The sequence below is a fragment of the Acromyrmex echinatior genome, chromosome 18, assembly GCF_024713525.1.
Source record: "Acromyrmex echinatior isolate Ae372 chromosome 18, ASM2471352v2, whole genome shotgun sequence".
NCBI lineage: Eukaryota > Metazoa > Arthropoda > Insecta > Hymenoptera > Formicidae > Acromyrmex > Acromyrmex echinatior.
This window is the reverse complement of record NC_141869.1, coordinates 1,253,995-1,275,862: the sequence shown is the minus strand read 5'-3', so window position 1 is coordinate 1,275,862 and position 21,868 is coordinate 1,253,995. Positions and strand designations below refer to the sequence as shown.

Genomic DNA, 21,868 nt, shown 5'->3' with positions numbered 1-21,868 from the left:
TTCTGCGTTGTAGCCTTGAAATATCTATTACGTCAACATGTCACTCATTTTTTTTGCTGAAACAGGATATTTCCGTAAAGAAAAAAAATGAATTGAAATATGGGAAGATATTTCTTTACTTTATTCTAGAATACATAGAATTAGATAATCACTTTCGAGAGTTAAGAATCAGTTTTAAAAATCTTGGCTTTTTTATATTCAATCGTTCAATTAAATTAAAAGTAAATAAAGATATATAATACAAAATCAATTATATTAAAATTTGGCTAAAGACGAGCGAATAAAATAAGATGTTAAAAATATAATAATATAATTTAATATATATTTAAAATACATTAAAATTAAGCGAAACTAGTTTCAATAACGAGCAGATTATCATGTTTATATTTTAAATAAAGCTATTTTGAAAGTTTACAAAACGAATTTTTGTCGCTTCTTCTATTAATTCATCACTCGTTTCATGTAGATTCATTAGAAGTGTCGGAATCTTTGTTGGCTCCTGCGATATTCCCATATATAGTTTTTTTCTATTCTTTGAACATGATTACGTCGAATTTGAATATCTGACGTAATCACATCAGAAAACATCTACCGATTTGTACGACGCAGAACAAGTGCATCATCATCGTGTACATACCTGATGTGCTTTTATTTAATGTGTATAACGAAATAAATTAAACGTTAAAATATAATTGGTTTACACATCTTGCGAAAAAAGATCGTGAATCATTTGCAACAGATCTTGATGAAAGGCGACCGAACGACAATTTAATCGTCATTACTTTTGCACTGTCTATAAATGTACGCAACAAAAAAAGAATACCGAAAAAGCAACGCCGTATGCATTCTCGATATCATTTAAATTACAACTGACGATGACTGAGAAGATGTGACCATCTTTAGAATTCATAAAGAAACATTCGCTTTTACACAATGCGCTTTGTTACACTTTTTTTTTTTACGAATTCTAACGAGTATGAGTCACTTCTGTTATTCTTTTATTTTAAGTTAAGTTTAATTTTTTATCTTGAAATAAACAAATATATATTTCATGTAAACTATCCTCTTTTTACAGTTCTTTATAGTTTTGCGAAAAAAATGCATTTTATCTAAAATCTAAATGTTTAAAATGAAAATAAGAATTTCTTTGAAAAAATATATGTTTGAAAAATTATATTACAGTTCCTTTTTATACTACGTTAAAAAATTTTATTTTCTGAGGGAGATCATTGAATGTTCAAGTTTTCTTTGATGAAGTTTTCCTTGAAGTGCTTTAATCTTGCTTGATTGTTAACTCAATTTTATATCAATATATTTCCGCAAGAAAGGCACTATTAATGGGAATATGATGTGTGTAGAACTGATAAACAATTTCATCAGTAGTCTTCAATATTTTTAAGAACTTCCGTTCGCTATGACCAACATGAAATTCTGTTTCAGGTATTTAACTTTCACCTGCAACGTTGAGGAAACTGAGTTGCGCGAGTTCGCGAAATCGCGCTGTCCGTTCGATGGGATTGCGAAAATCATGAAATTGCAAAAGTTCAATGTCAGTAAACTATTTATTATTTTATCGCGCTACTTCGATTTCGTAAATATTATTTTGATCGCTTGTCAAATAATACACTTGTTTGATACTATGATAATTAATTTATACTGTGCTTTTATATTATCTACAATTATGATGGCCAGAGATAAAATGTTTCTTTTTAAATATTAATCACGTCAATATGAAAAACAAAGATTGTGATCCGCGAATCTATTTTTCTTGCCCAAGTCTCGATATCATAACTATCTTGATTTGAAAATATAGCCTTGTTTTTAGCTAATGCATATAATTAGATTTCTAATTGCGGCTATTAAATTTTCCTTGTTGCTAGCCGGAACTATTTCGATGTTTGACTAACTTGAAATCTAATTGCATAATATCACAATGAGATCCCTGCCTAAAATAAGATTTCTTTTCAGCTTATAAAAGCTTTTGAAGGAATTTATGGTATTCGTTTGATTAGTACCTATTTGAATTGTAAAAAAAATTTAAATAAAAAAGTAATGAAAAACGCGAAAAAATAAAATTATCCTGTTTGATGCAAATAAATCGTAAGCGGGATTACCGCTGATTATGACTACATCATTAAATTCGTGCATACTAAATTGTATAAAGTATGATTCATTTATAAAATTGAGATAATGATGAACAGTACTGGTTTTTTTTTTTTTTTTTTTTTTTTTTTACGAACATGGATATGTATTTTGGATTAAATAAAGTAATTTTTTTTAAATACAAAGAAATGCCTTAAATGCACATGCAGAAAATGTATTGAAAGTTATGATAATTGTACAGATAAATAAAGAAGGTAAACATATCAACTACGCAATGGAGATCTCTTGGAACCTTAGACAGTGCCATCTCGTTGCCGATCATATTCTCCTGATACTTTGTCTATTTTTGAGACTCTTTAATTTTCGTGACTCGAAACTTGAACTTTATTGTAATTTCGAAAACAAATAAGCTCGAGATTTTTTAATTAAATAATATAATTGAAAGAGCAAAGAAAAAGAGGATAAATCTTATTTACGACCAGTCGTAATATTCAGGAAATAAAGTTTAAAAATATCGAAAATAAAATGTATGCAATAAATCATTCTATTACGTGTTTTATCTTTTCAATTGGCAGGTGTCTAAAGTAGTAAGTAATACAGGAAGAACAGAAGCGCTTATAACACGAGCTCGGTGTTGCTCGATTGCCGGTAACGATATTTGTTCGCCTCTTTATTGCGTATGCACTTCAGAGATCTGCATTTACGACTTTCTCGTATTATTATTTATAGCGTCTTTGAACTACCGGATGTTTGTTTCAAACACGTCTCTTTCTGATCCAATTTTTCTTGACGAAGATGTTGATTAATATCAATGCAATCTATTTACGCAGTGAATAAATCATTATCAAATGTCAAGGAAAAGAACCGACTTATATTGTCTTGTATGCTTTCCAACGTTACATGTAGACAAAGTAATGATAAAATTATATGTGTTCAATATATAACTATATATAATTATTATATAATTACATTGCTGTAGGAATGAAATATTGATGATCTTAATAATTTATATATATCTACAGTATCGATAATTTACCTATCGATTATTAAACAGAGTAAAAAAATAAAATGTTAAAAAACATTCAATGTTTAAAAATTGGATAAATATAGAAAGAGACTAATCTCATGTTGAATTATATTTTTTAAATATTTTTCAAATTTTCTAAAATTACAATTGTTATATTTATACCAACACTCGATAAATTGGCATGCTGTTGATAACTGTCACCGTCACGTTTATAGTCAACAAAATATAAATTCAAAAGTTAGCAAAGTATACTGTACATTAACATGATAATCTATTTCTGTTGTGTTATAATAAACGATTTTATAAATGTAATATTAGATATAACAATCTATTACAGATATATTAGGTTGCGTTCCATTAAAGCGCTCATAGCGCTCTTAGAATACTTTCAGTCTTGTTTATCAAATGTTAAACAAATAGCGCTACGAGCGTCAAATAGAACGCAGCTTTAGTCTGTCTAATAAATGAATAAAGTAAAAAATTAGATAATCATATCACGTTTGTAATACAAATCATTATTTTATACAATGATAAAATTTTACTACATATGTACGTATTAAGTATTTAAAAAATCTTTGTCTCTAAAAATATATCTTGTAAATCAGCAATCATATCAAAATATATACATACAAAAAAGTATTTAAGTATGAATTATAAAAATTATTTTTATATAATATTATTTTTCACTTTAAATTGTAGATTACAAATTTAATAGTGTTTGGTCACAAATGCGTTTCATTCAACGTTAATCCGCGTTCTCCAACTGATTTTAAGCTTGGGACATCGCTGGTACCAACGACTACCACGAAAATGATCTACATAATTTCAGATATATAATTATTTCAAATCTTGAACAATTCAATCTCTCTCTGCATCCGAGAATTCATTTCATTTGCGCGCCTTGAATCTCTCGGTTCAGTTTCTAAAGTTCTTGTACAGTTCACCTTTTCTCTTTTTCTCTCCAACGTGGAGGGAAAAGGAAGAAAGATGAACCGTGCGAGAAGTTCAGCTAAAAAGAACAGACCTCTTATCATTCCGTGTTTCAAGATCATCTCTAGACGGGGGTGGACGGGGGTGGACGGGGGTATCGCTGATGCGAGCGACAGCGACGGTGGTACGATCGCTGTTTGCCGCGTGGCATCGGCGGAAACAGCCGTGGATCGCCGAGCGGACGAAGCGGGCTCGTCGCTCCGAACAGTCCGAAGCCGCGCCGAGTCGACACGCCACACGCCGACAGCACGCCGACAGTTGCATGTGGAATTTTGTGCCGTTCGCAAGTTATAGTTTCGCTCCGGCCGGCTGACTGTCCTCGCACGGCGAGACGGTAAGTAAAACCGTTTTCCGTAAATCTGCCCTGCGAACTGTTTGCGAAAATTCTACCCGCGAATTTTCGCGAAACTTTTCGGAGCGCGACCGCGCGCTCCGCCGAGTAGCGATAAGCCGATCCTCGAGTTATCGTTACTCGAGCACGAATTATTGTTTTCAACAGGTGTAATCCGAGTATAATCTTCATGTAATGCGTCGTAAGTATATGCTCAATGTTTTGATCAGCCGGGGGACTTTGAAAGTATAATAAGAACAACAAGATCGAGGGCGAATGAATCGGAGAACTTGTATTAACGATGAAAAAGGAGTTTGAAGAACTAATAACTTCCTAAAATGCAAACAGTATAGGATATCATTCTCTTATATTTATTTATATTATTCTCTTTATCTGTTTTAATTTCCAATAAATTTTTGAATAGAATTCAAGCTCCACTTTCCAGTTTCGGAGACGTGAAAACAAATTCGCGCTATGAAGAAAGCCATGATGTATTATATTTATCTATTTTAAAAGTTGTCCTGTTTGCAAAAGATTACGGATTTAATAGAGGAAAAGAAACATTCACACATTCGTCGTTTATCATTCAATAAATCAGCGGGGCAAACAATTCAGAAGTACGGACGCGTATAGGTTTTACGTAATGTATTACCGTATGTCTGTTTTACGGTGGCGCGAGAGCCGAAGCGGGAATGAAAAATTGTTGCTGGAAGTTCTTTTTCCTTTTTCTGCACGCTCGCCGGTTTATCTAGTCCGTGATTAGGAGAGTGGAACGAAGCGGCGCGCCGCAGGTGCAATGCAATGCAATGCAATGCGCGAATGCAAAAGCGCGGCGCGGCCTGTGTGAATTAGTGTGTGAACCTGCGTAAACGGCTACGTGCACCTCGTAAAACAATCCGACAGCTAGACAGAGGACAAAGAAAAAAAGGGGGAGAAAGAGAAAAATTGGCCGCGTTCTCTTAAAAAAAAAATTACGCGTAATATGTATACGATGATACGCGCACCTCGCTCTCGCGAAACGTCGTTTCAATTGTGAAATAGATGGGTGGATGAATACTTGTGCAAAACCGTAATTACCGCTGCCGGTTTTCTACGTTTTCACAATGGCGTCTCTTTCGACGAAAAAAAGGAAGAGAATTACGAAAACGATCACCTTAAGTCTGAGAGAGATAACGATACAAATGATAACGATTGGGTGAACAGGTTTTATTTCAGATAAGTCTGATATATAATGAATCATACATCGCAATGTATTGTGAGTGACGTTATTATTTAAAGCGTTTTGCACTTAATTTTCTACATGTACGTATATATTTATATGTCCCGATTTTTACTTCAAAGTTATTTTAATTGTCACAAAATTCTTAATTACGTTTTATCTCGGATTTCTTATCGAACGTCATATAATTGTGGGGCGCGATGTAACTTCGTTGTTCTTCTCGAGTTTAATCATTCGTGCCACACGTCGTATTAATTGCGATTCTTAATAAGAACACTTAAACCAATTTTATAATTCCTCGGAATTCTTGTCTTAATTGTTACTGCTGGAGAAAACGTCATTTAGCGTGCGAACCTGGCTTCGCATAATCACTCTAAATCTCTCGCGAGCGATTTATCTATTCTCTCACGGAGAGAACGATTTTGCTGATATATTTAATAATTAACTAGTTGCAGATTTGAAAATAATTTTATCGAAAATATTTATGTGGAAAATATAAACACGATAAATAATTTTGCTGCAAAAAATTTTGATATTCTAGCAATCATTGCAAATTTTAGTTAATATATATATTTTTTAATAGTACTAAATAAACATATATTTACAATAATATAAATATTTATTCACAATAAAAAAATAATAGTTGAATTAATAGTTTTTACATCAAATAAATCTGTACGTTTACATTTAGTAGATATTTGGCTTATAGAATGTTTCAAACATTTATTAAAATTTAATTATTTTTTCCAGTGTACATGAATTTTGATAGTCCAACAAAGTTTATTTTCAAATCTCTATCTAGCTAAATTTTTAAATATTTCAGCAAAACTATTCTTTCCATGTGAAGTGTCTTCAAACTCGGTATAATTTTTCATCTGAGAAATAAGGTACTTTATATTTTTTTTTCCTATACATTGCGGTAATACTTGGCCGGAGACGTCGAGTCAGCTGTTGAAATTATCCCGACCTCAGCAACAAAAGAACACATGCGGAACAATATGCTTTCGTATGATTTCGGAACATTTTCCGTCATTTTATCATGTAAGAAACTCATTCAAATTGGAGATAGCGTTTGTCGCCCTATTGTTTCTCTTTAACAAAAGTAACAGCGAAAGTGAATCGACAGAATTGAGATTCTCTTGCGAGAAGAACCTCGCTGTCATTTAGTGGCGGATCCTTTCAACGAACGAATGTATGATACGGCGTGAATTTCGTTACGCAACCGCGGAAAAAGAATCGCTTGATCCTATATATGTATATATAGGTGGGCGAACAGCCGTGAGAGACATCGAGGACGCTCATGACTCATCCGTGGTCTCGATTATGTGTACTTAAATGTGAATTGTAGCGACTTCCGATCATGCCGTTCCCGAGCCATCGCATTGATCGATTTTCTTTTACAGTAAATCGTCCATCAAAAATTTGCATTCCGATCCTCGGATACTGTCAAGATTAATTTCCGCTCGCTTTACAGGATAAACACACATATACAGTGAGAGCAAAAAGTATTCGTATAAGGAAATTTGTTATAAAAAAGTCTTATTTGTAAGAAATAAATTTTATACAATGAATACATTATGTTCTAACATAAACAAACGTGTATTTCTAATTTTAGAAGCTAAATTTCTCAAATGTACGAATATTTTTTGAGTATCCAAACAATACAATATTTAATTTTCAATTTTTTTTCAGATGATATATTTTCTATAATTAATACACATCTTTTTGGAATCGACGTCAAATTGATATTGAAATTATCATATCGATATCGATTCGACATCAATTCAATGACTCATTTCTCGCTGAATAATATTTACACTTTAAAAATAAAGTTTTTTTAAAAAATATTTTCTCTATACGAATACTTTTTGCACTCGCTGTATATGTCTACATGTACTGTTAAACTAATGGTGTCTGCGATGTATTCCAAGGAATCACGTCACGTCACTGATCGAAAAAATGTTCACATTATGTAGCCAATGCTATTTAATGATGACATAGCGAAATAATACAATATGTAGTTAAATTAGCAGTAACAGCTAATAATATGTAATATTATATGATGAGATTAATCGAGAATGTATCTAGATAATATTTCGGCGTAGTTGAAGATATATAGTTGAATTATTTTACAAAATGCGCTGCTCCGTTAATTGCCATAAAATGTTGAGCGGAACTTGATTCAAATGGCAGACCGCGGGACCGAAAGCTCGACCCACTGTACTCGATCTAATCACTAAGTGCTCTTGATGACGGTGATAGTGTGAAGGTTGTTCTAATTAATGTTAAATGACGTGAAACATTACCGTGATTGAAACAAGAAACCTATCGCGCGGCGAATATATTGATATAATTAGATCTCTCATTTGCTGAAAGTTTATCGATTAACGAAATGATCTTATTTGGTTTTGAGAATAAACTATATTTTAATAAATGCATTTTCATAAACATCGAACTGTACTTACATAATATATTTATTGTTTCTGATTACGTGCTATCTACTTATCGATTTCATTTTTAATATTGCGATTCGGGATTGCAAATCTTTCAATTGCGATTGTATAATAAAATTAACGCATTATTTTTGTAACAAAATAAATAATAAATAATTAAATAACTAATTATTAAATAGTACATAAATAAATAATTTTATTAACGCGATTAATCTATAAGAGGAACATATGTGAGTCTCATTAAAACTTTTGTTATTAGTTTTTTTATTCAATTTTTTAAGAATTTTTCAACTTTAAATTACATATAATGTTTAATCTATACTATAAATTTAAAAACACAAACGATGGATATTTCCTTCCTTCATTACAATAAAACCTCCATTATTTTTTCCTGTTCTTATGCCGCTGATGAAGTCATAATAAATAAAAACGTTAAAGATATCTGTATCTATCTTTTTTTGGAAGAATAGTAGAAGACTTTGGAGAGAATTCACGGATTATATATTTTTTTTCCTTTATTTTGACTGCGAGTTTCAGTATGGTAAATTCGATGAGCGCTCACGCGTGTCTCCCTGTTTCGTATGCCAGTCCCACCTGCCGTTTCCTATTTCCTCTCACGTCCCTTTCATTCCCTTTCGACCGGCTCTTTCAATGGATTTAGAGGTCTGTCGCGCGACGCGTCAGCGCGAGGTATCTCCGCACGCAAAGTACGTTCGGATCGAGATTCGGATCGCGCATTAGCACGATTGTCTCTATAAACCTGAGGTCGCGAACGAAAGGCGGAGAACGCGCCTCGCGAGGAACCACACCTCGATCGAGGAACAATGCTCGAAAGCGATCTTAAGAGACGCCGAGCCCGAGAGTGAGAAAGCCGGAGGATCGATAGTACCGCGCCTTGCTGTATCGCGAATTAAAAAAAAAAAAAAAAGAGGAAAAGAAGAAAAAGGAAAGGGTTAACGAGACGACGCGGGAGGGAAAGGAGAAAAACGATGCAACATCTGGACGTTACGGTTTCTTCTGCTATGTAGAAGAAGGTGAACGAACCGATACGAACGATTCCTCGCCCCTCTCTCTCTCTCTCTCTCTGTCTCTTCCTCTCTTTCTTCTTCCTATTTGCGATGCACCTCTCATCTCTCGGAACGCAGAAAATTGCTTCTTAGCATGCTTAGACGCCGCGACGTGTTGCTACATTGTTCGCTTCGTTCGATCGCATCGTTTCGTGGTAGAGTCAATTCAGACAGCCGTCACGTTTCGATATCCGTCGTCGCCGTTGTTCGTCATCAGTAGACCAGATGAGATTCGGTTCCGTGGATTAGCGCGATTCAAAATACATGCACCACCGACTCGTAGCTGCGATGTCCTGTGGATCGATGCAAGGATTTACCGCTGGCTTTTACCGTTACGATATCTCTAACGGGATGCGGAGAGTACGACAGAAGGAACAAGGCAATTTCTCGCGCTTTCCAGATCGACCGCGCGTGATTCCCAGCAGTTGCGACTGCTATTCGACACGGTAATCACACGGTGTTATATATCAAGTAACAATTGCAGGTATTCAGAGAGTCTTTATTCAGCTATTCTACCGAACTGCGTATTGAGTTTTACGTTTTGTCACGCGCTCCTTTCGGCACTTAAATTCATAATTACAAAGTCGAATTACACCTAATCGTAATATTTCTATAGGGCTGAATTGCACCAAAGTTACTTTAAGCGAGACTTAAAACTCTGTCTCTCTCTTTGCCTGCTTAATTATTATTATTGTTATTACTTGTACGTTCTTAGAAGGTTTGCTCTAGAATGGAAATAAATGCTTTATCTATATTTATTTCTCTCTCTCTCTCTCTCTCTCTCTTGATTTTAAAGAGATATAGGCGATATTTACTTTGAAACTACATAGAGATGGATTTACATGTTGACACACATGGAAGTTAAAAATAACAAAATATTAGGCCTACAAAATATTATTCCTTTTAATTGAACTTTTTGCACGGTTCATTTTTTCTCTTTTTCTCTTCAATGTAAAGAAAAAAGAAAGAAAGACGAACCGTGCAAGAACTTTAGCTAAAAAGAACGGATCTATTATAGATTGGGTTACCAATCTATTTGCTGCTTTTATATGTAACAGAAAGATTATATATCAATTTAGCTTAAAAAATAAAACTGGAGCACTTGAAGGCGTAACAAATTGAACTCAAAAGGAAAGATACCGGTTTAGTACGATAAATAAAAGTAATAAGCCGGATATATTTAAATCGCTTTTTACTTGTTCTTAATAAAATGTTATAGATATCAGATGCACTCGTATGCAAATGCGACAGGTTTAGTGCAGCGTGTCATGGTCGACGACGAGGGATGGGGGTACCGGGAACTTTTTCGAAATTCTGTCACGTGTAAAACGCGAGATGCAGCGGCTCGTGACGACCTTTGATCGCGCGCGGCTGCCTGTCGGATTGTCGTACCTGGTGACGCCGGAAAACACACACGGTGTGGCCGTGTCGCCAGAACGACGATGACGACGACGAGTTTTGTACCTCTGTGCCTGTGATTTTATCGCCGCGCACGACCGCCTGCACAACCTCGGGAAGCGTGTCCGCCGCGCATGCTGAACTCGAAAATCGTCGAGAGGATTGAGTTACGCAATCGAGAAAATTGTCCCCGCATGATAGCGAAGACAGGCAGAAAATTGAGGAATTTGTAAATAATAATTTCTAAAGTGTGTCCGGTGAATATATACTTAATATTTGAATAAATGAATAAAAAGTGAATGAAAATACTCATTCGAATACACTTCTTTTTTATTCGTCAAGAAACGAATAAAATACTTTTTCATTCCATTTGAATGAATATTTTTTCAATATGATTACAAATATTTTCGTTTTGTATTCACTTTTACTCTGCATTATTTGCACATTTATAGCTTGCAAGCCTGCAAGAGAAAACAGAAATCTATAGAAACTACCTACCTATATAATAGACATATAGGTTAAACAAAGATATTTTTATTGAAAATAAATAATATATCTCAGAATTTAATGTCCATCATAATGAACGACGCACCCAAGATATCTTATAACACGTTTATGAATTTCATTACTGTGACGTAATCGGAATTATATTGGAATATGTATATAGCGTTCTATCAAATAGATATAAATTATTTATAAATAAAAAATGTATTAAAATATTTTTTAAAATTTCTAAGTTTCCTTCACAAAATTTGAATATTACAATGACAAAAATAAATAAAATTCATTTCTTTTTACTTAAAGTCATCAAAATTATAGCCGGTTATAGTTAAGGGTAACGATTGCTTATTGGAGCTTTTTTTCAGTTTATATTTTGTTTGAATGAATATGAATACTCGTTAAATATTCATAGTTTTTTTGTAAATAAATATTTTTTGAAAACCCAAAATTTTGAATGAATATATGATTACACTTTTTTTTATGCGAAAATTTTTTATAAATACAATTTGGAGTTCAATTACAATTTTTTGTATTCATTACACAATTTGTGAATAATAATTTTGAGAAAAAGACACAAATCTTCAACTTCCTAAGGTTTTTGAAATTTTCACAAGGTGAAATGAGTTGTCAATATTTTTGTTTCATTTATAGATTTTTGCTGGGGTAGTCAATATTTTAAATATTAATTTTAGAAACGAGAGCTTCGAGAAAGAGATACGTTATAATTTCATATTTTATATTATAGAATTTCTTAGGAATCTATGAAATAATAATGTTGATACAAAGGAGATATACTTGACAGGTGAAACATAATCCGATATCGTCCGTTATTTTAAGAAAGAGAAGCGAAAAGAATACACGGAGCAGCTGCACTATATGGTTTTGGCGATTATTTTGAATTCGTCGTACCTTCTGTCATGCTTATCTCGATAACGTGTTGTGATAAGCGATAAATTGAGAATTTCAATTTTTGAGGAAAAAAGAAGAGTATTAATATCAAAGTGCAAGTCCAAATTTCATCCAATTTTCAAACCGATAAGCTTCTACTTCCGTTATTATCACAGAATTGTCCTACATGTCACGGGATGATCATTGCGTATATATAGAATATTCTAGAATAATCGATTTTAATTATACTAGCGAAGTATTTTAGACAGAATACTCAATTAAATAAAATGGAAGAAAAAAATGTTTTAATGAAATACACAATTAATTTAATAATTCTGTAATTTTTGTTTGAAAACGAAATTAAAAATATTTTTAATATTGATTTAAGTCTAAAAGATTAAAGAAAGAAATTTTGCAGAAATTTATAAGGCATTTTGTATCATTACTATTCAAAGAAAATATTTGATACATAATGAGATTTATAAATGTATTCTTTGTGTATACACACACACACACACACACACACACACACACACACACACAAAATGTTTGGATTATCAAATTATACGAGACGTTCAAATTAATAGCTAGAATGCTTTTTGCAGCTTTGTTATTAACGCTTAAGCGTAATACACAACTATTTTGATGGTTTAATAAAATTATTCAAATCTGTATTTAAGAAAATTTTTTAATTTCAATAAAATCATTCTTTCCATATATATTCTGATAACACGCTGATTGCTATTTATTAGAATCATTTAAAGCTTTTTCATCTAAAGCTAAACTGAGAGATCTTCGTTTGTCAAACTATCGTTTAGACTACGACCAATCCTTCTTCAATCCTTATCGATCGTCACAGCACTTTTGTTGCTTCTTTCGCCAATAGGTAATACACGGCTTAAAATAAAACCAAGAATTGATGGGACTGCTAAGAATCTCCATTCAGCATACGTGGTAGAGCGCCGGAAGTCAGACATGGACGATTCATTCGCCGGAAACTTCTTCGAAAGACACGGCTAGAAAGTGTATGCATCAGCAGAAATTGTCATTGGCGATTTACATTCCGTATAAGTGAGAATGACAAATGGATTCGTTCATCTTTATAGCTCGCTCGTTCGCGTTGATCGTTCTCGTTGCAAATTTCAACGTGAGTTTGCGCTTTCGTATTGGATAATTCTGCGAAACTACCGGATATCCGTTTATCTACAAATACTTTGTTCAATTTGAAATCGATTTTCTCTCGCAGCGAAGAAATCGAAGGTCATCGTAGAAAGAATTCCATCAAAATTAGATTAAGATCTTAATCAAGCTTATTTAATCTTGCGAATCTGTTTGGATTTATTTGACTTAAAATGTAATTTATATTTTCTTAATAATATTTTATTTAATTTTTTATTTTATTTTATTTATCAGTAACATGAATTTTAACTCTTGCATCAACAAATAAAAGTTTTTAAGAAACAGCAAATTTTGTATTGTTTCAAATTACAATATATAAAAATTTGAAAAAATTTGATATACTTATTAAAGCTCCAGTAACAAATTTTTATTATCATAGAAGTCGAATTATATTTAATTTATTTTTTTACAGATTTAAATTCATCTATCAAAATTTACAATCAAAATATCAATGAAGCCTTTAAAGATCCTAATTGTCAGCAGAGGATTAAAAACTTTTTCTGATATTTGACTTTGTTTATTAATATAAGATTTATTGTGAAATTTTTTTTATTTTTAGAGCTTTTAACCATATTGACTCAAATGATAATATTATACAATAAATTTGAACAGACCAGAATTTAAAATTTTCTTCCAATACTCAAAAGAATTCTTTAATTTAAACGGCTAATTGCTTGAAAATTACTGACGATAATTTAATTTATGAAAGAATATTAATTTTAAATTAGCTAAAGGAATTAACTGTAAGACAACAAAAAGAGATCGTCGGATGATCTTAAGATATTCTACATATGCGATAACATTTCTCATAAATAATTTTTATTGTACTTTTCACGTTAGAAAATTATGATTTATATTATACGAAACGTTCTAGTTAATGCACTTTCTCTCGAAGAATCTAAAACATAGACTAAAGAGTAAAAATAAGAAAAGATCGCAGAATGTATCATTTCGTAATCGTTTGTTCTAGAGTAAAGCTCGGGATGGAGAACCAACAGGTGTGGGTCCGTGACCCTCAGGAGGGTTTCATCATCGGGAAATTCACGGACATGGTGGACGGGGATGCTTTGATCATGCCCCTCGATCCGAAATATCCGCAACGCACCTGTCCACTGGACGAAGTATATCCTGCCGGCGATTACACCAAAGATGTCGAGGATAATTGTAAATATTTTCTCTCAAAACTTGTCCGTTGTAATTTTAACGAAAGACAAGAAAAGAAAAATTCTGAGAAACTTTGACTTTGCCAACAAAAGTAAGACAATACTGATCTTGCTGCGAATGTATATGTTAAAGAGATTTAATTTTCAAAAATATTTTTCTATCCCCCTTCCCAAAAAAATTCCTAAAAGTAATATAAATAAATAATATCAATAAATTCTTAAAAAACGCGATAAAGTAGAAAACCTTCTTAAGAGCGAAGAAAACGGGAGTGAAAAGATACGTTGCTATTTATTCGCAATTCCTCCCCCCGATTACTACACACCGTGACGCATTTGTGCGTTTCGTCTATTTTATATATCAGAGCTAGATTAAGATCGCTCGGTCACGCTCGCTTCTCACGCGACTTTCGCTCTTTTGCAAAGGCACTTTCACTGATCCTTTTCTCCCACTCATCTTTTTATCTCTAAATTATCTCCTTCCAGGTGCCTTGATGTACCTGAATGAGGCCACGCTGCTAAATAATATTCGCACTCGTTATTTCAAGGACAGAATATATGTAAGTGATTACGATGATGCTGAGGTCGACGACCACTTTTGTCATTCTTAATCTCTCGTTACATCGTTAAATTTCAGACTTACGTCGCCAACATTCTGATAGCTGTGAATCCGTATTACGAGGTGAAGGATCTCTATTCACCGCGGACTATCAAAGGTTATCAAGGAAAATCTTTGGGTGAAACGCCACCGCACGTCTTCGCCATCGGTACGTGATCGCGTACACACACCTATATGACTCTTACCCCCCCCCTTTCCCCCCTAATTGATTCGTTCTCGGCGAGAGTATAGAGTCATTTGCTTTATGTTTGCAGGCGACAAAGCGTTTAGAGATATGAAAGTGCTGAAACAATCTCAAAGCATTATCGTATCCGGTGAATCGGGAGCTGGCAAGACCGAGTCGACTAAGTATCTCCTGCGGTATCTCTGTGATCTCTGGGGTTCGACGGCCGGTCCGATTGAACAGAGGATTCTTGATGGTAAAAGAAAATAATTAATACGAACCCCAATTAAATCCGTGAAGTTTAATTCCGTCCAACTAACATCGTGAAATAAAAATTAAATTTTTAATTAAATAATTATATAATAGTTAATGTTTTTATTTTTATGGTAATTTTGCGATTCTTTCAACATGATCTCAAGTACCATAAACTCAAAGTCATAATAATGACAAATATTAAAAAACTTGCCATTTTCTTTTTAATATTTATAATCTCAAACTTTGAAATTTATTAATTTTTACAAAAAAATGAATCAATTATATAAGAACAAAAATATTATAATAAATGCATACAACATTATTTGTTGCTAATTATAAAATATAGTATATGTGTATATAGTATATGTGTATTCATAAATTACAGAATATTTTAATAGAATAACATCATATACAGGATGTTTGATTAGTAATGATAAAATCTCTTGCGTAGGGGTAGAGCGGATTAAACTGAAAAGTTCTCTACCATTTTGCAATTTTTCGTAATTATTAGTAAGATATCAATTACTCTAAATATCACCAAATATTGATTTTCAATAATTTTTTACTCAAGTATTATCAATTTTACAGAAAAACAGTAAGAGACAGAAATTGTTTATTTTCTTCTAGAGCTCTAAGAATTTTTTCAGAATTTTTTATCAATTTTTTAATATTACATTTTCTTATTGGCAACTACTTTTTCCAATGAGAAAATGCGGTATTATGAAAAATTCTGAAAAAATTCTCAGAACTCTATGAGAAGAAAATAAACCTTTGTCACTTGCTATTTTTTTATAAAGTTGAAAGTACTTGAGTAAAAAATTATTGAAAACTAGTATTTCAGCGATTTTTAGTAATTAATATTTTGTTAACTATTGCGAAAATTGTAAAATAGTACAGGACTTTTCAACTCAATTCAGTCCGCTCTACTCCTATGCGGGAGTTTTATCATTACTTATCAAACACCTTGTATAATATTAAATATATAATATTTTTATTGAATGTTTTTATTTTTATTAAACATAAAAAATACGCAAGCTAAACAATGCGTTTTAAAAGAATCTTGTTCTTCTTGTTTACTCAGCGTCATGGTTTGACAAGTTAGAAATCGATTGTGACGTATTTTTTGTTACAATTGATTCGTAGCAACTCCGGTTCTGGAAGCGTTCGGTAATGCGAAGACGAAGCGCAACAATAACAGCTCACGCTTCGGCAAGTTCATGGAGGTGCATTTCGATGCCAAGTGTCAGGTGGTCGGCGGATACATCTCCCACTACTTGCTGGAGAAGTCCAGGGTGTGCCTGCAGAGCCCGGACGAGCGGAATTATCATGTGTTCTACATGATGTGCGCTGGTGCGTCGGCTGATTTGCGCGCAAAATTGGGGATTACCAAGCCGGATGACTTTCATTATCTGAGGAATGGCTGCACTCAGTATTTCTGCAACGCGAGATCGGAGAAACGATTGAATGAGGCGCAAAAGAGTCGCGAGCAAACACAAAAGGGTAGTCTCCACGATCCTATTTTGGATGATGTTGAAGGATTTAATGCTATCGATCAGGTATGGCGAAATTTTTTTCAGTGACATAAATCAAGCGATTTCAAACAATTTGAAAACTTGAAAATCTCCAGTAATTATTTAATCTCGATTTGTTAGAATAGTAATAATAATAATCATCGCAGAACAACCCGATAGTCCGTCAAGAAAAGTCACCACTTTACAGGTTTCCAAGTCCGAAGTGGACGCTTAATGGACTCCAAACATGTTTAGAAGCTTTGGATATTCTTGAATTCAATAATTATAAGATTTAGTCATTATATCGGAACTAATTACAATATTTGTAGAGTGTTGACCGTGTCTAACATCAAATTATACTGCGATGATTGTTTGCTGAGGAAGACTCCAAAGAGAATCGAAACGTTCAATACTTTGAATAAAGAAGATATCATAAAAAAATTGGAATTAAGTCATCATTCCACATTAATATTGCGCACTCCCTCCCGCGCTGATTCTTATTAGCCTTGAATCGATTATTATTGTTATTTTAAGAAGTGAGAGTCCTGTTAAGATATTTTATTTTATTGTTTATTTTGTTAATATATTTCTGAAATTTCTTGTATATTTGCGCTAATATTTTCATTCTTTTTATTATTTTTATAATATGAAAGGCATTTACTCGACTCGGTTTAACGGATGCGGAACGCATGGAGATCTACACGATGGTGGCTGCAGTGCTACATCTCGGCAACATTATGTTCGAGGATAATCCGGAGGATACAAAAGGCGGTTGTAGGATAACCGCCGACTCGGGAAAAGCGGTAACGATATCCGCAAAGTTACTGGGAGTTGATCCCGAAGAGTTGCGACAAGCTCTTGTCTCGAAAGTAATGCAAACCAGTCGGGGTGGTATCAAAGGGACCGTCATCATGTGAGTACACAAAGATTTTAAATAATATTCTACTTTTTATTGCTTTTCTAATGAATTTAAATATTTTTTAAATTTTCTGTTATAATGCGGCCTTTTTTATTATTCTTTCTAACTGTCTAATTGCAATAGGGTGCCCCTGAAGGTTTACGAAGCCCATAATGCTAGGGACGCTCTCGGCAAGGCTATTTATAGCAAATTGTTTGATCACATTGTTGCGCGGATTAACAAGAGCATACCTTTCAAGGCTTCAAGTTACTATATTGGCGTACTGGACATTGCAGGATTTGGTGAGAACAATGTTCTTAATCAGTGAACATTTTTCTGATTTATATAAAAGCGAATCGTAACAATTTTTATTTCTCATGCGTAGAATACTTCAAAGTCAATAGCTTCGAACAGTTTTGCATAAACTACTGCAACGAGAAACTTCAGCAGTTCTTCAACGAACGGATCCTGAAATATGAGCAGGAGCTTTACGCCCGAGAGTCCTTGAACGTTCCAAAAATCTCGTACGTCGATAATCAGGATTGCATCGGTGCGTAAAATTAAAGTTGCAAATAATAAAGAGCAAATCATAAATTCGGACATTTATTCCTTAAAATGAAAAATTATAAATTATCCGGAAAAAATGTTTCATATATATTTCATATCATATATATATTTTTTTCCCGGGTATGTATTATCAATTAATGAATTATTTAATTATTTTTTATGTAAAGTAATTTAGAAGACGTATCGTTTTATCCAAACAAATGTTTTCACAGTTTTTCTTAAGATAACATTTCATGATAAATAGTATTTCTTATAGATTTTGAAAATAAATTGCGTGTCACGCTAACTTTCAGATTTAATCGAATCGAAGAATACAGGTATCTTCTTCCTGCTAGACGAGGAGTCGAAACTGCCAACTCACAGTTTCGCACATTTCACCAACGAGGTTCACCGCGCGTGGAATGGTCACTTCCGCATCACTTTACCGCGAACGTCACGATTGAAGGCTCATCGAGAATTACGAGATGATGAGGGCTTCGTGATTCGCCATTACGCCGGCGGTGTCTGCTATCAAACGGTAAAAAATTGCAAAATAAGGAAAATAAAAAAATCATAAATGCATTTTTTAAAGACATTTTCCTGATTTTTAGCATCCAGAATCATTTTGAATTTTTGCATCCAGAAAAATTTCTGAAAAAATATGTATGTAACTGTGAGTTTATATTTTGATCCTATAGAATCAGTTCATTGAAAAAAACAACGATGCACTGCACGCTTCCTTAGAAGGGCTTATTCAGGAAAGTGGGAATAAATTCCTTAGGACGCAATTCGCCAATCATTCGTTGCAAAAGGGAAAACTCACCTTTATCAGTGTCGGCAGTAAATTCAAGACGCAGCTCGGCGAACTGATGGACAAGTTAAAAAGCAATGTAAGAATACGGATTTTTTAATTTTTTTACACTTTATTCTGTCTTCTCTGTTTATAATGCTTACCTGAATTTTTTAGGGAACAAACTTTATAAGATGCATCAAGCCGAATAGCGATATGGTAGCGCATCAATTCGACGGTAACAGCATTATGAATCAACTACGCTGTTCGGGAATGACGTCGGTTCTGGAATTGATGGAGCACGGATATCCTAGCCGGGTCCCTTTTCACGAACTTTATAATATGTACAAGTCTTACTTGCCGCCGGAGCTTGCCAAGCTCGATCCCAGATTCTTCTGCGAAGCTCTGCTGCACAGTCTAAAGCTGAATCAGAAGGACTTCAAGTTCGGCATCACCCGAGTCTTCTTCAAGCCAGGCAAGTTCGCAGAATTTGATCGGATTATGAAGTCCGATCCGGAGAATCTGCGCAAGCTAGTTGCTAATGTGAAGAAGTGGCTACTGAAGTCGCGCTGGAACAAGCTGCAGTTCTGTGCGTTGTCGGTGATCAAGCTGAAGAACAAGATCATCTATCGGCAACAGCATCTGATTGTGTTGCAGAAAACGGCGAGGATGTACATCGCGAAGAAACAACACCGGCCACGTATTCGCGGTATTATGAAAATCAAGAATCTACGGAAGCAGTTGACACGAATGGAGGAGACCGCGAGTCAGTTGAAGAATCGGGAGAAATCGACGCAGGACATGAAGAGGCTCGACGACGATCTAGAGGCAGCTATACGTAAAATCAAAAACAATCCAAGGATTGCACCGACGGAGATCGACGGTCTTTACACATCTCTAGTAAATCAGATGAATAAACAAATGATCGCTCTTCAAGACATGGTGAAGCAGCAGAAAGTCGCTGAGGAACAAGCAAGATTAAGGAAGATTCAGCAGGAGCTCGAGCTAGAGAAGAAACGAAAGGAGGAGGAGGAACGCAGGAGGAGGGAGGAGGAAGAGAACAGGAGGAAAAAACTCGATATGGAAGCCAGAAGAAAGATCGAAGAGGAGCAGAGGAGAAAACAAGAGGAGGAGGATCAAAAGACCGCAGCTGCTCTTCAGGTTCGTTAAGTTTCTGTGTGATAATATTAATTTATAAACAGGTAAATTAATTTTAGTGTAAAAATCTAAATTGTTATAAGCAAAGTGTTTATGTATTTTTATTTTATACTTACAAATAGTTTAGCTTATTTTTAAATTCGAGAAATAATAAATATTAAAAAAAATTTTTTTTTATTTACCAAAGAATTGATAAATAGTCTGACAATTTTTTTGTAAATATTTAATTATTAATATATATTTATATATGCTCTTATTTTGTATTATTTAAAGGCTCAATTGGAGAAAGAAGCCATGGAGGAGAATCGGTACCGAGAATTACTGGAACAAGAAAGAAGAGACCACGAATTGGCGGTCAGACTTGCTCAAGAATCGAATGGTCAAGTCGAGGATTCACCACCGCCTATACGAAGGTAAAAATCTTATTTGTTAATTAATATAACTGATACGTACAAAATATAAACGATATTTTTGAATTATTAAAATTGTCAGTTATAATTTCATTCAACTGTAACTTCATCGGTATATTGATCGATACATATAATTTTACATTCGTTGATTTAAATATGAGAAAAATCAAGAACGTTGTTAAAATAGAAATAAGATACAATTTTGTTGTTTAAATTGATGCAGTGGCTCCGATGTACGAACACCTATGAACAACAACAGGCTAATAAGGTACCGTATAATTATTCGGGTTTCTCGTGTAAAAGACTAACTTCTAATGAAATTCTCCTTTTCGAATGAATTAATAATCCTCGCACGCATTGATCCACATTCATTTTTCATCGACCGATTCTTCGATAAAGCCTATTTCGCAAATAAATTATTCTCTATCAAAGAAAGGCTTGTAATTTCTCAAAGAATCTGTCAAAGAAAATAAATGATTCTATGTACATTTTTAGGCATACTATTAATTGTGAGATTTATTTTAACACTTTCAGATTCTTGTGTAAATTTTTTACTCACACTGAACCGCATGATGCACTAATTTCGGCTATTAACTTTCTTGTTGACTAATACCAGCATTTGTTTTTTAGCGCATGATATATTCCAATGTTAAAATATTGTATTACGGAATGTTATAAATCCATTATATATTATTTTCTTATGAATATCTGTTTGCAATGTAGATCGGAGCAGGTTCGTAATCAACAGGCGGCTATGAGCAACAAGAAGTACGATTTGTCGAAGTGGAAGTACTCTGAGTTGCGAGACGCAATCAATACGTCCTGCGACATTGAGTTACTTGAAGTACGTGCACGCATATCGGTTATATAACCGTAACTTTTTTTATTTAAAATTATTTATTCCAGGCTTGTCGTCATGAATTTCATCGCAGACTGAAAGTTTATCACGCTTGGAAGGCGAGAAACCGCAGGAGAACCATCATGGACGAAAACGAGAGAGCACCAAAATCTATCATGGAAGAAGGTAAATAATTACAATCACTGCAAATTAATAATAATGAAGTAGCTTCAATTGTAATTATTAGGTGTTGGAATTAATTCGTAGCGTTTTACAAGTGATAGGAAGTACTTTCATTAATGTATTTTTTAATGCTCATGTGAAATAAATAACATTCTTTCATTAAAAACGCTACGAATTAATT

The 21,868-nt window shown here is 33.6% G+C and overlaps 1 protein-coding gene across 1 annotated transcript in view; it reads left to right on the top strand.

The window, feature by feature from the left end:
* The first annotated feature begins 4,254 nt into the window (after positions 1-4,254).
* jar (Myosin heavy chain 95F jaguar) overlaps positions 4,255-21,868 on the top strand; it is a 21,934-nt gene continuing 4,320 nt past the window's right edge. Inside the window, exons 1-16 of the mRNA XM_011063783.2 lie at positions 4,255-4,454; positions 14,127-14,320; positions 14,803-14,876; positions 14,954-15,083; positions 15,190-15,354; positions 16,497-16,909; positions 17,518-17,777; positions 17,907-18,064; positions 18,148-18,312; positions 18,623-18,846; positions 19,007-19,198; positions 19,276-20,259; positions 20,530-20,669; positions 20,890-20,934; positions 21,390-21,510; positions 21,573-21,690. Of these exons, the coding sequence (XP_011062085.2) occupies positions 14,140-14,320; positions 14,803-14,876; positions 14,954-15,083; positions 15,190-15,354; positions 16,497-16,909; positions 17,518-17,777; positions 17,907-18,064; positions 18,148-18,312; positions 18,623-18,846; positions 19,007-19,198; positions 19,276-20,259; positions 20,530-20,669; positions 20,890-20,934; positions 21,390-21,510; positions 21,573-21,690 (3,370 nt within the window). The 5' untranslated portion in view covers positions 4,255-4,454; positions 14,127-14,139. The remainder of the gene's footprint in view (positions 4,455-14,126; positions 14,321-14,802; positions 14,877-14,953; positions 15,084-15,189; positions 15,355-16,496; positions 16,910-17,517; positions 17,778-17,906; positions 18,065-18,147; positions 18,313-18,622; positions 18,847-19,006; positions 19,199-19,275; positions 20,260-20,529; positions 20,670-20,889; positions 20,935-21,389; positions 21,511-21,572; positions 21,691-21,868) is intronic.